At 33.3% G+C, this 22126-nt stretch overlaps 1 protein-coding gene across 13 annotated transcripts in view; it reads right to left on the bottom strand.

Annotated features, from left to right (window-relative positions):
* Positions 1 to 22126, bottom strand: part of GPHN (gephyrin) — a 751804-nt gene that overhangs the window by 219784 nt on the left and 509894 nt on the right. For 7 of the 13 annotated variants that reach the window (XM_031952740.1, XM_031952744.1, XM_031952741.1 and 4 more), the window contains 2 exons: positions 9954 to 10010; positions 7638 to 7709 (listed from right to left, as the gene is read on the bottom strand). The exons of 3 other annotated variants lie outside the window; for them this stretch is intronic. In XM_031952740.1, the coding sequence (XP_031808600.1) occupies positions 7638 to 7709; positions 9954 to 10010 (129 nt within the window). The remainder of the gene's footprint in view (positions 1 to 7637; positions 7710 to 9953; positions 10011 to 22126) is intronic. 3 more of the 13 variants (XM_031952743.1, XM_031952749.1, XM_031952745.1) reach the window with 1 other exon arrangement.

The raw sequence follows: 22126 nt of genomic DNA, 5'->3' as shown, positions 1-22126 counted from the left end.
TCTCTCTTGAAAAAGACAATGAGTTTTAGAGTGTTATGTTTCAGCTGTGAGGGGAGAGACAAGTCTACAAACTGGAATTTCTGCCACAACATCACAGATTTAGAACCAGAAGAGGACTGAGAGGCTGTTTTGTCCACTCCTCTCATTTTACAAATAGGACAACTAAGGCTCAGGAAGTTAAAGTGACGTTGCAGATCACACTGAGAGTAAGAGGAGGCAGAACTAGGATTTGAACAGTCTTTTGACTCTAGATCTGGCTCTCTTTCCACTGCTCCCTCCACACTGCCTCTCCTAGTAATAAATGATTTAATTTAAAGCAACTTTGGCAGAGGTTTACCAGTAATAGTATAGGTATATATTTGAATTTTAGCAATCCTAAAGTGATAAAATAATGGCCCCCAAATGTCAAACTGGACCCTGAAGCAATATATTAGAGGAGACCATCCTATATGCCATCCTGCCCCCCATTTCCCTCACCCAAAGAGATAACTCTTTTTCAGTTCTCCCTCCCTTTCCAGGCAGGTTGTGCAAAGTGCAAGGCAAAATAAATTAAGGCAAAAGGAAAATAAAATTAAAAAAAACAAAAACAAAAACCAAAACGGTGAGGGCGAGCATGTTGTTGATTGTGTAATAAAACACGTGCAGTATATACCTCAGAAACACTATAGGTAGATGAGCACGAGGGAAGCCGAGCCTGGTTGTGCAGTGAGGAAAAGAAAACACTGTTAAAAAGGAAAGATGGCATAGTAAGGGTCTCAAAAGTGTAGATGGTTCCAACACCAACACATTAGCCAGGGATTTCAGTAGTTGTTACAAGAAGACATTTTAGTTCGAAAATATGCCAGGCCTCAAGCCATCAGAAGTGGAATCTTTTCTTGAAAATACCAGGCTAAAAAAGTAAGTAAAATGAGTAAGGGGATGTTTTTTCTCTGCTCAGAACATGGCAGAATTATGCTTATTTGGGCAATATAGCACATTGGGATTATTTTTTCCTGCTATGCCACATTGATTATTATTAGTTCAAAATCACATTTGAAATTATTTTTTGAATGACTCTTGAATATATATTATTGCCATCCTCTCCCTAGGATGCAAAGTCAGCATATTCTGATCTTTTTTTCTTCTTCCAACTTGTACATTGTTAGGATTAGTGAACTTCCAAATTTATAAGAAAAAATACCACCTAATGGCAATATCATTGAATACACATATTTTCAAATAGATTCATAATTTGAACACAAAAGCTTCCTTACCAGACCCATCTTGCTTTTCTTCATTTTCATTTAAGCCATGTTTAATGGATTCTATAATGCTGAATCCATTCCAAGTTCAGAACCCAGGGCTCATTTGTCCTTCATTTAAATTGCCACATGATCTCAATTTTAATGAAGGTAGAAACAACTAGAAATTCTTCTTTTTATATAAAAACAATTTGCAATATTCTAGCAACAAATTTGGGACAACAATTCAGGATGCATAGATATAAGGAGGAGGAATGACAGTAAAGAAGAAATAATGAAGCAAGTAGTTTCTACTAGAAGATTTGATTTTGTCTTTTCTCTGAAAACTTAGAAGGGTGAGATATTGAGGAGAAAGCTCAGGGGGTATTAGAACTTTTATATAATGGCTAGATGCTGTAACAAATAGAAACATAATCCCAAGCAAAGGAGTATCTGATAGTCAGTGGTTTGGGGAAGTACATTTAACCATTTAAAAAAATGTAGTGACAAATAGTGTCTTTTAAACAAAGTTATATTGGTATTTTTCTTTATTATATGGCAAATTCAGAGGAAGATTAATTTTGTCATTTTGCAGAAAAGCATGACTGTAATATCTCTAAACCAATGCTCTCTTTCCAATTGTTCTGTCCCTGTTTTCAGGGCTAATAGAAAACAGAAAATTTTGAGAAAACTTACTAAAAAGAGTTTGGCTGATAGCACTCCAGTGTAGGTATTTCTATACTCCATTTTCTGTTACCAAGGAGACCTATTTGTCTTTCATAACAGTAAAGTCAATTCTGAGAAGAAGATTTTGGCTGTGAACAATAAACACCTCTCCAGAAGTACTAGCATACAGAATAGTGGTTTAGGTAAATGTCATTATTGTAAATGGTTTTATAAGTTCTGGATGAGAATTTTCTGTTCCTAATTCCACAGTAAAAATGGCAATTTTGTAAAAAAGTATGATTGTTACATTTCAAAATCATTTTGATTAGCTTTAAATATTCAGGGGATTCTTTTACTTGTGGAACACAGTAGGGTTATTAGTATTTTAATGTGTCAAACCTAACATTCTTTGATGATTAACTTAGATACTTCTTGTCAAGGCAGTCATGACACTAAATAAAAACTGTTTATGTTGTTAATAATGCCAAGATTGATGTATTTGGTTTAGACCCGAGATTTCATTACAATAGGGATCTCTGGGCAAATGGTGCCCATCCCCACCCTAAAAACAAACTCGATCAACAATTGTCCTTTTCTGCAACTTTGCTGCCTAGACACTGAGAACTTAAGTGAGCTACCTTGGGACAATAGCCTATTAGTGTTTAACTTGAACCCAGACCTTACCTGACTGAAAACAATTCTCTACCCACTGCCCCGTACTATCTCTTTTCACATATAATATTAAGCCAAATAAAACATTTTAGTAATCCAATATCAAAGATCATAAGAGTCAAATGACACCATGCAAGTAGTAAGAAGCATTTAGAATTGCCTGAAAAATGTGGAAGGTAATGCAAAAAGCTAGTGGAGTGGAATAATTTTCATCAAGATTAACACTTTGTATTTATCATAAAATTAAGCTACAATGTTACAACTGCTCCTACTCCATCAATCAAACTGGGATATTTCTTGATACAGACACCTTTCCAGGTGCATATATTAAACTATGATATGTTGGTATGTTCTCATTATATTTTTGTTTGTAGCAAGAATTATGATTTTTGGTGAAGTCATAATGGAGAATTAAGAGGAATTCAAAAAAGAAAAAGATATTTCTTTAGGGGAAAGAGCTTTCTTTATTACAAAATAGTGATAATAATAACATAGTAAGAATAAATAGAATATTCAATGTAAAACACAAAAGTACTTATAAAAGAAAACATATTAACTTAATCACTGGCTTAATCATCGGCTCTTTAAATTAATGACTAGAAATAGAGCTTATTTTTACATTACTAATTAGGACCATTAATAACAGAGAATAAATAGATGAAGAGCATAAGGTTAATTTTGTTTGTGGGGCAAAATGGTGGAAAAAGAAAAGACAAAACATATACAGTCACATGGACAGAATAACAAGTTTATAAATCTCTATGCATGACTGATTAGAACATAACCTACATGAAATGAATAATTTTGTTTTCAAAGCTCTAGATTCTAGAAGGAAGTGATTTCACTATTTCTATTCACCATCATTTCAATGTAAGACATTTCAGTGGAGTAATCTGTATTTGTATTGTATGTAAACATAGGATAAATAAGAAAAACACATGAACAGCATTCATAAATGCAAAGACCTGCTTGGAAATCATAAATATGTAACGTGAAAATGCATGACTATGCTAAAGTAAAAACTTCTACATTAAATAACAAATAAATTTCTAGGGTGAATTAATACATTATCTACATTACTGCTGAATTATTTTTCAAGAGAATCCTATAACAGATCTTTCTGTAAGTTCATTTCTGAACATTTCGTATTATTCTTAAAAAATAAGTCCACTGGCAAACTGAGCCATTGTGATTTAATTCTACTATTTTCCTTAGTATCTTCTATGAACTTGTTCCTGTTTCAAGCCATAACACCTTTTATTAACCAAAAATAATTCCTCTTCCTTTGTTGGTATTAATAGAGTAATAAACATGGAAAATGTTTTATATCAACATAAAGTTGTCATAATTCTGACACATAATATCTATTTCTAATTTTTACTTATTAAATTCCAATTATCTGTCTTCACAACCATTCTCTCACCATTAAAAAAAATCTTTTATCTTTTCTTTATGCTTTTAATTAAAAAAGTAAAACAAACTTATTATTAAATATCTTGGGCAAGGAGTGAGTAATTTGTAACAGGATGGAATCCTATCAAGTTATATAGAATGAAGAAAATAAAAGAGAGTAGTTTAAATTGTTCATTTTTTTCACCTGACACCTGATCTAGGTATTATAAATATACACACACACACACACATAAACACATGCATATAGTAAAGCCTCTTCCTTTTTTAAGTTGTATATTTGGCTATATATTAGTGAATAATTATAATCTTTAAGGCTTGACTGTTTTCTAACCAATCAATTCTTATTTATAAAAGCTATATGATATTAATATTTCTCAATCAGATTATTACTCTTAATTATCTAAATTTAATTCTAATTATTTACTCAACAATTTAAAAAATATTTCTTTGGCATCTATAGTAGTTTTTAAGATTCTCCAAGGTATGTCTCTATTTTTGATAAAAAGGGGAATTATTTTTTCTTCTATTTGGGATCTTTTTCTTTTGGTACCTTCATTCCAAGAATTTAGAATTCTTTTTCTTATCTATTAACCTAAGCAGATGATATTCAAGCATTTTAATATTAAAAATGTTGTCCCTTTAAGATAATTAAAGACAGTAAGTAAAATTAAATCATGTTTAATATGCTTTTACTCTTTAGCGTATAAAAAATGGTAATGTACATGTTATATTCTTTGACTAGATTATAAGGTCCCAATATTCTTATTTATCCATAAGTTCTTCCTATAGGGGAGAAATTTAATAATTTCAATTATTTCATTAAAAAAAATTCAATTTCCTAGTCTTTCCCTTGTACTCCCCTAATACAAGATAAGTATATTTTAGAAACTGCCAGATAAGAAACTGTTAGGATTTTAGTAAAATTATTTTCACAAATTGATTTGAAGATTTTCCTCACCTAACACAATCAACATAAAAAAAAAAATATGATATGTCAAACCCACTTGTTCTGAATTCCCTATTTTATTGAGTACTCATGACATTTCTTGAAATACATAGCTATTCTTATATATGGCCACTGTAATGAATCTAATCCTTTATGAAAAAATAAAACAGCTGTTATATGCCAACTTAACTTTGGAAAAGTTCTTTGGAATAAAATCTTAATATCAAGGGACTCCACTAATGATAAGTAATCTGAATTAATCTGTGTATGCTTTGTTCTGCCTGAAAGACACTGTACTCATTAAAAATAGTTCCTCTAAAGGGATTTTAGGGCAAAATGAATTAAGCAGAAATGAATGAGCCTAGACTATTCATGCAGTTTTCATTGTTCCTTGCATTGAGTTTATTAGGAAAACTATCTGTCGGAGACAGTGGGTTCCATTTTAATATTTCCTTTTCTAGATGTTAGTCCATATACAACACTTAATCGATAGTAAAACCTAATATTCAGTGTCCCTTAATAAGGAAATCTGGGCAAAAGTACTGCCCAATGAAGTGTTAAAAAAGATGAAATGATATAAGCAAACATTAAATAATTATATATACATGTATATATATATATATATATATATATATATATATATATATATATATATTATATAGTTATACTTTTATGGCTGCAACACTAGGAATAGTGGATTTGTCTTTCCCTGAGAGAAAAAAAATGATGCTATTTTCACCCCTTTTATAAAGAAGGTATAACATTAAAAATAAGTCAATTCATATTCTTAAAATTTTCACCCAAGCATATTTCTGATTTCTTTATATGTGCTGATAAACTAATGTAAAAAGGAATAAATTTATGTTAAGGTTTTCTAATGGGGTATAGTTGTGGCTGAGATATGAAGGACCTGGTAGACTTGTGGAATTTTCTTGGAAATCTCTACATCATTCTACCATTTGGAAAGTTGAAACCCTCATAACTAACATTCTTAAATTAATTACTTATATAAGTAAAAGTCTTTGAAATTACATATTTCACAGCTTTGGATTTGGGGATCTAGACTGGAAAAGTACATGACTTTTACTTATTTGGAAGCTAGACCAATGAAACAAGGAGACAACCATAACATTTGACTCTACTTTGACTGTTTCAAAATTATTATGATACTATGATACTAGTAAAATCAAGACCTAAGATTCACAGGTGCTATTCTTTTTTGAAGCTCCAAGAATAGAATTCAGATTGAAAAGATTTATACATTTTTTTTATTGTAGTATATTATACTCTTGTTTGCTAAATCCACTTCATAGGCATAGGAACCAGAGCTGCAATTTCATTAGTATAGAGAAATCCTGGGTAAGGAAACAACTGCCAATTCAGACTAGTACTTGTCCTGCAATATGTGATCCTTTCAAGAGTTACCCAGAGCACAGAGAGGTTAAGTGATATGGCCAGAGTCACAAGTCAATATGTGGCAAAGGTAGGATTTGAATTCAAATTTTCCTGGATTTGACATTTATTTTTTATCAACTACATCATGCAACCTCTCTAAATCCACTTCCTACTCTACTTGGATAAGTATCCTATTTTTAATTACAAGATATCTCAAATTATTCTAAAAATATGTGAGTTGAGAAGTTTGATATATTTCTTTCTTTCTTTCTTTCTTTTTTTGGCTAAGGCATTTGGGGTTAAGTGACTTGCCCAGAGTCACACAGCCAAGAAGTGTTACCTGTCTGAGTCCACATTTGAACTCAGGTCCTCCTGATTTCAGGGATGGTGCTGTATCCACTGTACCACCTAGTGCTGCCCCGTTTGATATATTTATAATAAAAACCACAAGTTGAGGAGTGAGAGCCAAATACATTAAGCAGCTCATAAATAATTTGCATCTAAATCCTAACATCCAACTTTATTGTCATGAAAAATATGCCCTGTACAAAAGATGTATTAGATGCAATGTGAAAAATTAAATACCCAAAGTATGCTTTGTTTTGTGGCTAACTTTCTCCAAAAATCTGTTTTAAGCACAGAACCATGTAGTATCTCAAATATTTTTATGACACTTTGAGTCTATTTAAGATACAATTATTCATTTGGATTTAATTAAAGAATACCTTAGATTATTTTAAAATGTGTGAATTAAGAACTTTGTTAATTTATTCTATTGGATTACAGAATAATCCTTTTGCCAATTTACCTATAATCTCACTCTGGCACCAATTATTTTTCCTAATGATTGACATGGAGCACATTAATCTCCCACACAGACCAAGCTTGAGAAGCATCAAGGCTTCATCTGCCCAAACCAGCCCATAATTTAAAATTCTTCTTAATATTTTTTAATGAGAGGTGAAAAATAGTTTGATGGAAAAGCTTCAAAATGAAGTCTCTTAAAAAATGATTCCCAGCAAGTTATGTAATTGTTTAGAGGAACAAATCTGATTTTTGAGCAGGGAATTTTTTACTTAACAATTGGTCTAAAAGTTATCAAACGAACCCCAGTATTGGTCAGTGTGGTATATTCTTTTAAATCCTGACAATTTTGGTGTCTTTATCTCATATATGTTAGCATGAAACCCCAGCTATAAAAGAAAGAAAGAGAGAGGGAGAAAGAGAGAGAAAGGAAAAAGATGGAGATGAAAGGACAAACCAATTAGATTTGGTGTTACCAGCCAGCGGAAGTTTAGAAAAAAAATCACCGAGTGAAATCGTACATTTACTCTGAGAGAGTATCCTTTCACATTGCCTTCTAGGTGATCTCTGAGCTCCTCCAGCTTTCGATGGAGCTACATGTAAACATCAGAAAATGAATTGAAAAAGCAACTTGTTCTATTTGCATTTTTTCTTTTTCTTTTCTTTTCAAGATAAGATCATAGTATTATACATTTCTCACTGCCTTTGGCAAAACATTTCATGACATCAAAGTTCTTTTGAACAACACAAGCATACATGCTCAATAAACCAATAATTTGGAGATCAACATTGTATTTTGTTTAATTATGAGAAGCTTTCCCCCCCAGCAGTAATAAAAGGGAAATAAATATAATAACTAGCCAAATAATTTCCCAGGTACTTACTTACTCCTTTAAATTTTCTATTTTTTTTAAGAGGGAAGAGATAACTTTTCCTCCCAAAACACTGTTGTCGGTAGGCAATCCATATTAAAATAACAAATTGATTGGCTCCTACATCTATTGTTGTCAAATACATATTTATGTATATACATGTTCACAGTGTATATACATGAAAATATCAGTAAACATACACTTAGAAATTGGTGTAAAATACATTCAAAGCTGAAATCAAAAGTACACTCACACACATACACACCCATACACATGTACTGTCCCTCCACAACCACTCACATAATGTTCAGCATACAGTAGATGCTGTTGTAACTATAGGTTCTATCTTTCCTTTCTATGAAATCTCAATATGTCACCATCAGTAATTTCAATAAAGGTCTCTCATACATACACTGTATTTTTTCATTTAAATTTTAGGAGTGATTCGAGGTAAAAGTTTATACTGGCTAATTTCCCCCAAAATAAAAAGAGAGAACAAAAAGAAACCTCACAGATAGACAGTGAGGAATGTTCCAAGTGCATCACTGTGACACACAAACTTCCATTTTTCTAATGGAATCATTTCAAATGGCTTTGTTTCTGAATTATGTTATAATGAAACATTCCCATCCCCATTATTTATGCTCGGTGAAATAACATTTTCACAAAAGATTTGCCCGCTGTATAGCAGTGTTAGAGAACAAAGAGGATGGCTTGTCCTGGAACAAAGGAGACACACACACACACACACACACACACACACACACACACACACCAAAAAGGAAATTAACATAAAAATTAAGTGAGGCTCAAACTAAGAAGGCAGGGAAAGGGCAGGGGGCAGAAATTGATATTTCTTAAATTACTAAAAGGAAATAAGGTGAGGGGAGAAAAAGGTGAAATACTGAAATAGCTTAAAATTAGGCTACAAGATGGGTTTTGAATTTTGTTATTATAGTTTCATTATAGTGATTCTGGCATTTGGATGAAATTGATAAACATAATACATATTTTAAGAGCAAATTGGGGTGGGGTGCAGGGCAGAGTTTGATTCTTAGAAATGTATGCTTTTATATATATTTTAAATTCTGCAAATTCATTACTAAAATTTTTGGTGGCAGCAGTGGAAGTGACTCTTGGCTACCTTGAAAAGTGTTTCTTGATGAGAATTTTTTTTTGCTTTTGTACCAGGTCTAGATGGTAGAATGGTGAGTGCCTGATTTCAATCAACCAAATAGAAAGGGAAGGATTTGGCAAAACAGTGCCATTAGATAAGAAACTTTTAAGTTGCCTATTAAAAGATTACACCCAAATGGTAACAATTTTGAAGACTGTTTTTGTTGACCACTAAAAATACTCCATATACTATAAATATACTACAAATAAAAGTGGCAACATGCTTAAAAATTATAAGCTAATGGTAAAATCATTCTTATTACTGTTAAAATTACCCCTTTTTCTTAGTTACTAGATAATAAATGAAGCTCTTTACTCTTATAATAATTATGTTGATCGAAAAGAACTACAATTAGCACAAGTATGGAAATATTTACTTTTTTCTAAGAAAGAAAAAGAGGGAGAACATGTTCTGAAAATGAATCAATCGGTTTTCTGTGAAACAGGCACTTAAACATACAGTGACATCAATCAGAGGAACGGTTTAATCTGGAGCCCCAAATTATAGGCACCTTCAAGGAGGCTATTGCTCCCTTTTGTTTGTGGTGCCATTTCAAAGCTAGTTATTTGGTGGCTTGCCTTCAGCTGGTTGCTCTTATGTGTAGCTGAAACAAAAAATAATATGACCCAACAGCCAATAAAAATATTGAAATTAAAAAAACAAACAAACAAATGGGATGGTGGAAAATGGAAAAATCCTCCTCCCACCCATCCCACCCTCCCAAATAGGAAGAAGGAAGTGTAGGCTATAGACAAAATTTTGCCCCAAAATGTTAGAAACATATTTACTTTGAGGGATCCAACTCTACTAGCAACTCCTTTGCTTTCATCCGGCCGTCTAATTTGCTACAATGAGGGAAGATGGGTAAAAAAGACAGAAGAATAAAGAAAAAGTGAACTTAAAAAAATTTCTACACATTAGTTAGCAATACATGCAAAGACATTAGTTGAATCTCTGAGGTACCCCTTTGAAAAGCTAGAAGAGATTTTACTTTAGCTAATACAAAGGTTGCATGCTCTCTGAAACATCTGTGCCCTAGATTTGCTTTTAGCTGGTTTTAGAATAGTAATAATTTGGGAGCCTTGGCTTTAGAAGCTGAATTCACTCAATGCTCTTCTAAACTGGGAAAGAAACACTTACTTTTTGGCTAGTTGGGGACTTCTGTTGTGACAGGACTTGATGAGGCATTACATCTGGACTTGGCTTACAGAAAACAAGGAAATACTAAGGCATCTATGGAGAATAAAACTTTCCATTGATTGTGCTCAATGCGTTAGTCTCCTGGTCCAAGATTAACATCAGAAAGCATCAATTGTGTTATTAGAAACATAAGGAATTTATGTTAAATGGAAAGTCAGTCTTGACAAAAAGGTAACATAGTAAATCACTCCAGCTCGCTAACACAAGCACTAAGGTTTTTCAGCTGCCATTAAGTTTCCCAATTAAACAATTGTGCTGCCCGACTAGAAAATTTTAATGCCAGACCAACATTAGATATAATCACTCCCTTAAATCTTCCTTGCTAGTTCAGTTAATTTTCTTCCATGTGAAACAATCTTTTATTCCTATAAGATAAAATGTGTGTGGAAAGCAAATTAAACTGCTACTTTTCACACATCATTACTGAAACATATAAAAAATTTTCTGAGCACAAAATCTTAAATGTATTACATCAATTAGGAATTCTTTAATTTTTATTGGGATTCTAATCTGAAGCCTTGCTGAAAATAAACAACTTTGCTAGCTAATGAGGAAAAGGCAAGAAGTTTCAGAAATTGGTACTAAATTTCAGATTAAGGGTGATCCAGATTAATAATCATTTTTATGGTTGTGCTGTTACAATTGGTTCACATGATTTTTCAAAGAGTATGGTTATAAAATAAATGCGATTCTCATGGCTAAAATCTAAAGAAACACTTCAATTTAATTCAACAAGCATTTATTAAATTCCTACTGTTTCTAATGCTACTAGGGACTGTAAGATATTGGGGATATAAACACAAAAGTAAAACAGTTTCTGCTCTCAAGGAGCTAACATTTTTGGGGAAGGGGACAATACATGGAAAACTCAATCCAAAATAATATACAAAGTAATTTTTGGGAAGAGGTAATAAGTAACTGGAGGAATTGAGAAAGACTTTTTCTAAGAATTGACACGAGCAGAGCTCTGAATGAAGTTAAAATGTCTATGTAATAGATCTCAGGAGAGAGCATATTCCAGGCATAGGGGCAACCTGAATAAAGGCATGGATGGAATCAGGAGAAGGAATCCTGTGTCCAGAGGAAGCAAATAAGTCACTTTGGGTAGAATGGAGAATATCTGAAAGATAGGAATGTGCAGTAAGTCTGGAAAAGAAATTTGGAGCCAGAATATAAAGGACTTTAAGAACTAGCCAGAAGAATTCATATTTTATCTTAGAGAAAAGAAGTAGCCACTGTAAGTTGTTGAGAAGGAGAGTAACAACACAGTAAGACCTGAGGTTTAAGAATATCAATTGAGCAGCTAGTTATACAAAGAACAGATTGAAGAGAAGCTAGAGGGAAGGAATTAAATGCGTTTGTCCAAATGAGAAGAGATAAGGGCCTGACTATAAAAGGGGGCTGTTTGAGTGGTAAGAAGCGACAGATGTGAGATATAGAGGTGGAATCAATAGGAAGTAGCAAATGATTGGATATGAGATATATGAGGTTAAAGAGTTGAGGTTGACAGATTTTGAACCTGGATGAGAAGAAGGAGAATGTCTTCAACAGAAATAAAGTTAAGGGACAAGGTAGGGTTTTCTTCCACCCTCTGTGGAAAGAAAACGAGTTCTATTTTGATATGCTGAATTTGAGATGCGTAAAGGACAACTTTTTTCCCTAGTAGTATCTGTTAACATGTTACACTTTGAGATTTCTGACAGACAATACAGGGATACCACAACAGGAGTGTCTTAAAGTGAGAGTTATTGTTGAACAAAGCGAAATAATACTAGAAATTGTAATGTTAAAGAAATGACATAATAGAAAATGATGTTCCAAATGGCATAAATTTTGTTTAGTTAAAGATTTGTTGCTACTGTTCTTTGAATCTGTGATTTCATTGACCTAGGTATTTTTCCCACTGATAGAGATCAAAAATTATGTTTTCATGTTGGTTAAAGTCTTCCTTATCTTCTAAAGATCATATGCCCAATATTATAGAGACCATTCTCTAGGTCTTTTTACATTTCACAGGAACTAATTAAGTCCCTTGGGCTTTGGTATAGCAGAAAGTGTTGAACTTGGGACCGGTAAGAAATGGGTTTTACTTCTGCCTCACAAATTAGCTATCAAATTGAATGTTATAGTCTAAGCAAAAGATATTTTTCATACATTTAGTTTTTCTTATATGGATTGCTAGGTTGGTCACTTTGAGGATAATCATGGATTTCACTGAATTGTTCCTTTTTTGTTCTAGGGTCTGATAAACTTAGTATAATACCATTTGCAAATAGGAAGATCTAAAAGACCTCACCATTTTCTGGAAATTCCAACTGGATTTTGATATAGGACATGATTGTTTCCATGATAGTGGCAAACACCTTGGAAAACACATATCTCTTTATTTTATGTCTCACCTTATTTTAATAATCTCTGTAAATAATTATCAAATGTCTCCCTTTTTAGTTATGGCTTTAGATGTTAAGAAAGATAATAGGATATCAGATCTTCATCAGATAGGACACTGAAGATTTGCAAAAAGTTTATGATTATTACAGCAAGTTAACTTGGTCATTTATGAGCTGCTTTTCCCTTTACTAAAAAGGGCTTTTCAATTCAACAATTCAATTCAACAAATATTGATTGATTATTCTGCTAAACACTATATTAGGTGCTGGGAATAAAAAACAAACAAAGAAAGTAGTTTACACTTTTAATTATGAAGAAAATTAATTGTAAAATAACCATTGATGAGTATGAAAATAAAATGGTTATTATGATATACAAATATGAAGGATAAAATATTGTCTCCCGAGGCCTCTCACAACAAACTTATTTATTTCCAACACTATTCATTTCAATGCTCTATAATGAAAAGATATTCTCCAAGTATCTCACATTTTGTAAGTGAATTTTTCAGGTAGGGATGATATGAAGCAGAAGAACATGAACTGGCTTATTTAGGTTTACAAAGAAAATCAGTGTTGAACTAGAAATAAAAGTCATGAACTTTTCCATCACAGACGGAAGTAACATTCTCTGGAATGGCTAAAAGATTGACATCTGTGGAAGAGGTAATTTAATCAGGAAAAAAATTTTTTTAGTATCAGCCAATCACAGATTAAGAAATTTGGCACAAAAAAAGAAATAAAGTTGCCAATTTATAGAGAAACAAAAAGAACATATTTGTTGTTAATAATTATTAAAGTTCATTAATTTGTAAGATTTGAAGTTTCATTGAAGACTAAGACACACACTATAGTGTCAGTTTAAAGAGATTTAGGAAGCAGCTAATTTGCTTTTCAATGGTTTGCAAGCAATTAGGTATAAGCAAATGAGTCAGAAAATAGTTGAAATCATTAAAGAAAGGAAACTTTAGAAAACCAATATGATATTCAAAACAAGTGATGGCTATAATCCAGTACTCTATTGATTTCATGAACTGGTTAAACAGGAAGATAACAATAAGTTCTAATAGAGAAACTTCATAAAGATTTCTTTCTAAGAAGCTGGGATTGAAAAAGAATGGGAAAGGGCATTAATAGATTTTGAAAAATAAGGAGGAAAGAAATTAAGTTCAAACTGAGGAGGGGAGCCACAGATTTCTTTCTCTTTCTCTCTCTCTGACTTTGGGAATGAACCATGAGGTAAAGCACTTGAAACTCCTTGAAGGAGAGAGTCCCCTTGAACCCTGCTTCTATGAGAAATCGCCCCAAGGAATCAGATAAAGTGGTTTATCTAGGTGGGGCTATTTGAGTCCTGAGCTGGAGAATTCCAACCCTATTGAACTGAGCAAAGACTCATTTAATTCTATTCAATTCCAGCTCAAGCTGAAACACAGCTCCATCAAGAGTAAAAACCCCAGCTTGTAGCTAAGGCTTCTATTATAAAAAAAAGTCAATTTTAAACTCACTCCTTGCAGAGGATCTAATATGCCATGCCAAGAAAACTCTCTCTTCCTGGCATAGCAGCAAACTTCTGCCCATTGAAATGACATTCTCTTTCAGCGTTACCCTCTCTTAACTCTTTCACCTAAGACTTTATACCTCTCTGTCAGGATTTTTCTACTAGAAACTTTACTTCTCTGCCGGGACCTTGACACTAAGGAATTCAGTCTTTCTATTCATGCACAGCAAAAGCTGACTTCCCAATGCCAATAATACACTTCTTTTTATCAGTCTAGCTTTTCAGGTTTGTAAATTCCTTTATGAAGGACCTCTATATCGCCAGAAGGGGGTTCCCACAACTCCCTACCTTGCGCTGGATCCTAAGGAGGTTTAGGGGAGCCAAACTTCTTCATTTGGTTCCCTAAACCCTGAACCTGCCACTTAACTCATCATCTAACTCCCTGACCACCATAATCTCATCATTTTGGTTCCCTGAATCTAATCTCATCAGAACTACTTAAAGAACTCCAAAACACTGGAGTAACACTGATGTCCTCATTCATTCCATATTCAGCTCCCAATTATCTGCAGTAGTGAAGAATAAAAATAACTTGAATAAGTGAAATATAAAGTTAATACAAATGCTTTCTTTAAACTTAGCAGTTTGTCTTTTTTTTTTTTGCTTTCTTCTTAAAAAAAATTTAATTTTTCCCAATTACATTCAGTACAATATACTGAAACAGTATATAATGTTGCTTTAAAATGCTGAGTTCCAAATTCTCTCTTCTTCACTTTTTCTACTCCCTTTATACCCTGCCATTGAAAGGGCAAGTCATTTTATAGTTATACATGTGCAGTCATGTAAAACATATTTCCATATAAATCATGATTTTTTTAAAAAAGATCAAAAAATCCCTCAAGAAAAGTAAAGTTATAAAAGTATGTTTGGATCTTTATTTGGACTCTTATCAGTTCTTTCTCTGGAGTTAGATAGCATCTTTCATCATGTCATTTGGAATGTCTTAGATCATTTATTTGCTGAGAATAGCTAAATCATTCACATGTTATTATTACATACACTGTTCTGATTCTGCTGACTTCATTTTGTATCAGTTCATGTAAATCCTTCCAGATTTTTCTGAAATCATCTCCTGTTCATCATTTACGGGCCAACAGTATTCCATCATCATCATATACCACAACTTATTCAGTTATTCACTAGTTGACAGGCAGTTACTACTCTGTTTCCATTTCTTTGCCACTACAAAAACAACTTCTATAAATATTCCTGTACATAGAGTAAGGTCCTTTTCTTTTTTCTTTTATTTCTTTGAGATACAGATCTAACAGTGGTATTGCTGGGAAACAGAGTACACATGATTTTATAGCCCTTTGGGCAAAGTTGTAATCTCCAGATTGGCTGGATCAATTCACAATTCTACTAACAGTGCTTTTGTGTCCCAATTTTCTCACATCTCTATAACAACTATCATATTAACCAATATGATAAGTATGAGGTAATACCTCAGAATTGTTTTAATTTGTATTTTTTCCAATCAATATTGATTTAGAGTTATTTTTTCCCATCTGAAAACTGCCTGTTCATACCTTTGACCATTTATCAATTGGGGAATGACATGTATTCTTATAAAATTGATTCAGTTCTCTATTAGTTGAGAAATGAGGCCAGTATCAGAGAAACTTGTAAATATTTTTTCACAGTAATGATAATTATTGTGTCTTTCCCCCCCTTCTATTTTTCCATTTATCTTTTTTTTCCTTTTTACCCTGTCATTTCTGAAAGATGTTTTGTTTCTGACCAACACCTCCTTCAATCTGTCATTTCTTCTATCAATTCACCCTTTTCTCTTATCTCCTTCCTCTCCTGAGGTAAGATAGATTTCTATAGCTAACTGACAGTATGTGTATTCTCTCTTTGAGCCAATTCCAATGAGAGTAAGGTTCAAGTATTGTCCAGCACTCTTCCATTGTCCCCTTCACAGAAAAAGCTCTTTTGTGCCTCTTTTATGTGAGATAACTTATCTAATTCTACATCTTCCTTCTCTATTTTCCTGTGCATGTCTCTTTTTCATCTTTTTATTTTATTTTAATTTTTTGCTGAGGCAATGGGGGATAAATGACTTGCTCAGGATCACCCAGCTAGGAAGTATTAAATGTCTGAAATCATATTTGAACTCAGGTCCTCCTGACTTCAGGGGCTGGTGCTCTATCCACTTTGCCACTTACCTGCCCCAATTTTATTTTTTAGAAATCATCTCATCATAGTCAACTTATATCCATGTTCTCTGTATGTGTATGTATATATATACACATACTCCTTTTAACTATCTTAATAATGAGAAAGTTCTTTGGAGTTACAAGTATGCTTTTCTTATGTAGGAATGTAAACAGTTTAAACTTAATGAATTCCTTAGGATTTCTTTTTCCTGTTTTACCTCTTTTTATGTTTTTCTTGATTTTTGTATTTGAAAGTCAAATTTTCTACTCTGCTTTGAGCTTTTTAATCAGAGATGCTTAAAAGTCGTCTTTAGAATAAAATATCCATTTCTCCAACTGATTGGGTAGTGGGTGATTTGCTGAGTAGGTGATTCTTGGTTGAATTTCTAGTTCTTTGCTCTCTAGAATATCACATTCTAAACTTGGATCCTTTAATGTTAGAAGCTGCTAAATTTTGTGTTATGCTCATTGGTTCCAAGATATTTGATTTTTTTTTTCCTGGCTCCTTGTAATATTTTCTCCTTAGCATAGGAGCTCTGGGATTTGGCTAAAATATTCCTGGCAGTTTTTATTTTGAGATCTCTTTCAGGAGGTGATAGGTAAATTCCTTCAGTTTTTATTTAATCCTCTGGTTCTAGAATTTTGGGACATTTTCCTTGAGAATTTCTTGAAAGATGATGTGTAGGGTTTTTTTTTTTGACCATAGTTTTCAGGTAATCCAATAATTCTTAAATTATCTTTCCTGGAACTATTTTCTAGGTCAGTTGTTTTCCTAAATGAGAGAATTCACATTTTCTTTTATTTTTAAAAAATTCTTTTGATTTTGTTTTATTGTTTCTTGATTTCTCATGGAGTCAGTTTCTCACGCAATTCTAATTTTTTTTTTTTTTTGCTGAGGCAACTGGGGTTAAGTGACTTGCCCAGGGTCACACAGCTAGAAATGTTAAGTATCTGAGGCCAGATCTGAACTTAGGTCTTCCTGAATTCAGGGTTGGTGCTCTATCCACTATATCATCTAGCAACCGCACGATTCTAATTTTTAAGAAATTATTTTCTACAGTGAGCATTTGTACCTCCTTTTCCATTTAGTCAATTGTCCTTTTTAAGGCAATGGATTTAACAAATGGAGTAAGGCAAAGTTCACCTTAGTGAACTCTTGTGCCTCTTTTACCAAGTTGACTCTCTTTTAAAGATTTTCTTGTATCATTCTAATTTCTTTTGCCAGTTTTCCTCTAATTCTTTTACTTGATTTTAAAAAGTCTTTTTGAGCTTTTCTAAGGAATGCTTTTTGGGCCTGAGACCAATTCACATTTTTCTTTGAAGTTTTGGATGTAGCTATTTTGATTTTGTTATTTTTTTTGTTGGTGGTAGTTATTTTTATTTGCTCATTTTCTCAGCCAATTTCTTGACTTTTAGCTTTCCATTAACATTGAATTATGCTGCTGTGGTGGAGGGAGCACTGTTCCAAGCTTCTGGTTTTTTATGCTGTTTGAGGAGTTGGGAGTTTAGAATTTTTCTGTTCATCCAAGAAAGTATAATATAAGGAGAAATGTGCTCATGGCTAGCCTGACCTGTGCATGACTAGAAGCACTCTTTTCTGCCCTGGAACTGTGACCAGGGACTCTTCTTTCCTGCATCCATATGCTAGTAGTAACCTAGTTTCCCTAAGACTGAAACTGGGTATAGGGAGGGAAATAGCCGTGACAGGCAAGACCTTCCCTGGATTGTATTCACCTATATTCATGTTGTGTCTAACTCTTTGTAACTTCATTTGCTTTTTTTTTTTTTTTTGCAAAGATATTAGAGTGGTTTACCATTTCCTTCTCCAGAACATTTTACAGATGAGAAAACTAAAGCAAATAGGATTAAATGATTTGCCTAGGGTCCCTCAGCTAGTCAGTGTTTGAGGTTATTACCTGAAAGTAGAAAGATGAGTTTTCTTGACTCTAGCCAGGGCTGGCATTCTATATACTGTACCACCTAGCTGACCTGACCTTTCCTGATGATCTTCAAATTTGTCTTGAGTTGGAATATCATTTCACCTAATTCTACTCTATGCTTCTCCAAAATTTGTTTTGAGATATTCAATTTCAGTTTTTTGCAAAAGTTGACTATGTAGAACTGAATATTTCAAATTTTATTTCTTTGTTTCTTCTCTGGTCATATTGAAGAGGTTTGCCAAAGTGAAATAGACAATAGGTAGCCAATAGAAAGAAGAAAAGAAGCAGTTAGTAGGTCTGAATAATTCATAATCTATATAATAAATCTCATAATAATTAGGAGGAATTAACTCTATATATAATTTTGATTTAAAATTGATTATTTGGAACTTGAACTGCATATTACCATAAAAAATATATTGTAGCTATAACTATAATTAGGTTCCTAGGTTAGGTCAATTTAACTCAACTGAATTAAACAAATATTTATTAAGCATTTATTGTGATAATACATTAAAGTAGGTACTTGGGATGCAAAGATAAAATATGATATTTTGCCTGCCTTCTCAATAGGGAGGGGAGGGACAGGAGGAAAAGAATTAGAACTCAATTTTTTTTCCTGAGGCAATTGGGGTTAAATGACTTGCCCAGGGTCACCCAGCTAGGAAGTGTCAAACGTCTGAGACCACATCTGAACTCAAGTCCTCCTGACCTCAGGGCTGGTGCTCTATCCACTGTGCTCCCTAGCTGCTCCCATCAAAATTTCTTTTGAAAAATGAATGTTAAAAAAAGAAGGTAAAATATAATAGTTCCTGTCCTCAAAGATAATACATTTGGCAGGGGAGGACAAAGTGAGGCTGGGCCAAAAGTATGACCAATATACAGATAAGTATAAAATAAGTTGGATCATGATGAATATAAAGAAATAATCCAAACAAAATGTTTCAAGAAGATTTGAGGGGAAAAGAGTATACTTTTAACTTAGGAGATCTTGAATTCTGTTACAAAGGAATAATTAGAATATTTTACCTTCTTATCTCTTGGCTCCTTTCTCTGTTCTCTTTAATATTAGTGCCTTCTCTCTGAGGTTATCTCCAATTTATCCTATGCATATCTTGCTCATGTCTCCCCAATTAGATTGTGATTACCTTTGGAGCAGGGAATTTTTTTTTTTTGTTTTGTTTTTCTTTTTATCCCCAGAACAGAGTACAAAGCAGTTACTAGTTGAGTAGATCAAAGGTTTTATAAGTAAAAATGGTACCAGAAATGGTCCTTGAAGGCAGAAAGACTCTGAAAAGCAGAAGTGAATGTAGAAAGATCTTCATGAATGTACAGAAACAGGAGCCTCTGGGAATTTAGGGAACAGTTTAGTTTGGATGAAAAGAAGAGTCGATAAAGAGGAACAATGTGAAATAAACCTAGAAAATTAGACTGACATCATTCTGAATAGGTTTTAAACAGAAGGATAGGACATTTTATTTTATACTAGAGGTAACAGGAATCCACATGGGGGATCTATAAAAGCCTATTTAACCCAGAATTTAAAGGGGTGAAATACAGGGCTTCATGCCTTTGTTCTCATTCCTCAATATAGTAAGATCAGGAGCTCATCCTCCTTTACCTTCCAGGAAATGGGGAAAGGGGCCCCTCCAGGTGCAAACCATAAATTACTCCATAAAAGTGAGTGAGAGAAGGGGTGCAGTAGTTTTTTTTTTTTTTTAAAGGATGATATATGATGTGCATCTTCCTCGTGGACAAACATATTCTGAAAACTCCATGTCACTTCCCATTTTGCCCCTTTTCTTCATTCATGGCTAGCAACCAGTTTCTCTTCTTTTTTGGCTTGCTGAAAAAACAGAACATAGTCTTACAACTTCTCAACCCTATCTAAAATAAGCAAAGAGAGCTTTTCAAGTCAGTTTTTTTTTTTTTAAATGATGAATAGAATAGAAAAGAATAGAAGATGGAGACTAAAAAGGTAATATAAAGGAAGAATTTAAGACATTTTCCTAAAATATATATATAAAGATGATCCTTAACCATATGGAATTATAGGATGCTGGTTATTGGAGGAAGGCTGATGAGGAATAGGGGGAACTTCCAACGACTGGCTGAAAGCCTCAGCTACACTATTGTGACCTAGATGAAAAAGCAAGATGAATCCCTCTTCTAAGGTGAGATTTGAGGAAAAAATAATAGCTTTTTCGTTTTGTAGAAATGAGATGGGAGTGGTTTGGTAATTTCTCTTTCTTTCCTCTTGCTTCTCAACTATCAGCAAATAGTGTCTTGTACTAAGACATATGTGTCATCAAAAAGGGACAGCACTGATGCTCAGCTCCATGGGAAGTTCTACAATTCAAACAAATTCCAATATGCTTTTTTCTCAGTTGAATATTTGCTATTCCCAAAAAAATCAGCTGGTTTTTTGAGGGAACATTTCCCTCATATTTTCATTTCTGGAGAGTTCTGTTGAAACTTGAGGAAGAAGCATTGCCTTGTCTAATGCCTCTTCCAGTTCCTTGAACTAGAGTCCCAACAAAACCACATAGTGCAATTCTTAATGAACTATTTAATGCCCTGAAAAGATTTTCAGAAGTCCATTTACCACAATTTTAAGATGATCTTAAAATTAACAATCTTCCTGAGAGTCCAGATCCACCATAATAGGCATAAAGATTATATTCACACCCAATACAAAGATTATAAATATGTATGTGTGCATGTGTATGCGTACACACACACACACACACACACACACACACACACAAATATACATTCAACAAGAAAACAATATTTTTAAAGTAGTATCTGCATGACACTTGTTAGGTCCTAACTCCCCTCTAATAACAACTAGGAAAGAACAAAAATTTCAATGTAAATTAAAAAACAATATGAAAAATAGAAAAAAGGAAAAGAAGAAAAAAATCAGCTTACCCCCAAAGAATACAGTATAATCCCAGATGAGCTGCCAGAGAATGCTGGAATTTAACAATAGGGATTGGAGATTTGGGATTGATTAGGAGTTACCCTTTATCCTTCAGGCAAAAAAACTAACTGGTCTGGGAGAAAATTCCTCTAATGAGTTTTCTTGGGAAGATAATCTATAAATTTCTCCAATGAGTTTTTCTCTCCATTTCAAAAGAAGACCCAGAGGGGGAATAAAAAATCCAGTGGGTCCTACAACACACATGAGACCCCAAATTAACTCAACCTTTATCCTTTCACCTTAGGAAATCCAGATTTCGAGGTACTCTATGGGTTTGTACTCTTGAAACTATAGTTCAAGAGTCTTCATTACTGGGCTCTGCTTAATAGTAGTCTGCCAGAAGTCACAATGAACTCAAAGCAAAGCCATATACTGAAATGGCATAAAAAACAAAGTAGCAAAGAATTGTTCCGATGAACCTGGTGAACAACCTTTCCCACAAATAAATACAACATAATTAGAAAGGGTGGATGTGTATATTGGTCATAAATAAAGAGACACAAATGTATGGAATATATGAAATGTAGTTCATGCATATTTTAAGAATGGTATTTCATGCCTCCACTGCTGCAGAATTATGAAGATGCTGATATCCTTGCACTAATTCTAATGATCATGGGGTCACAGTCTCTGCTGAACCCTCCTCTACTGGTTAAAGCTGAGTGTTGCTTGGTTTTAATCTCAACCATCTTTAGCTTTTCTAACCACTGACATTTCATACCATCACA

The sequence above is a fragment of the Sarcophilus harrisii genome, chromosome 2 (genome assembly GCF_902635505.1).
Source record: "Sarcophilus harrisii chromosome 2, mSarHar1.11, whole genome shotgun sequence".
NCBI classification, from domain to species: domain Eukaryota; kingdom Metazoa; phylum Chordata; class Mammalia; order Dasyuromorphia; family Dasyuridae; genus Sarcophilus; species Sarcophilus harrisii.
Note: the sequence above shows the minus strand (reverse complement) of the source record. Positions and strands in the feature narration are given on the sequence as shown.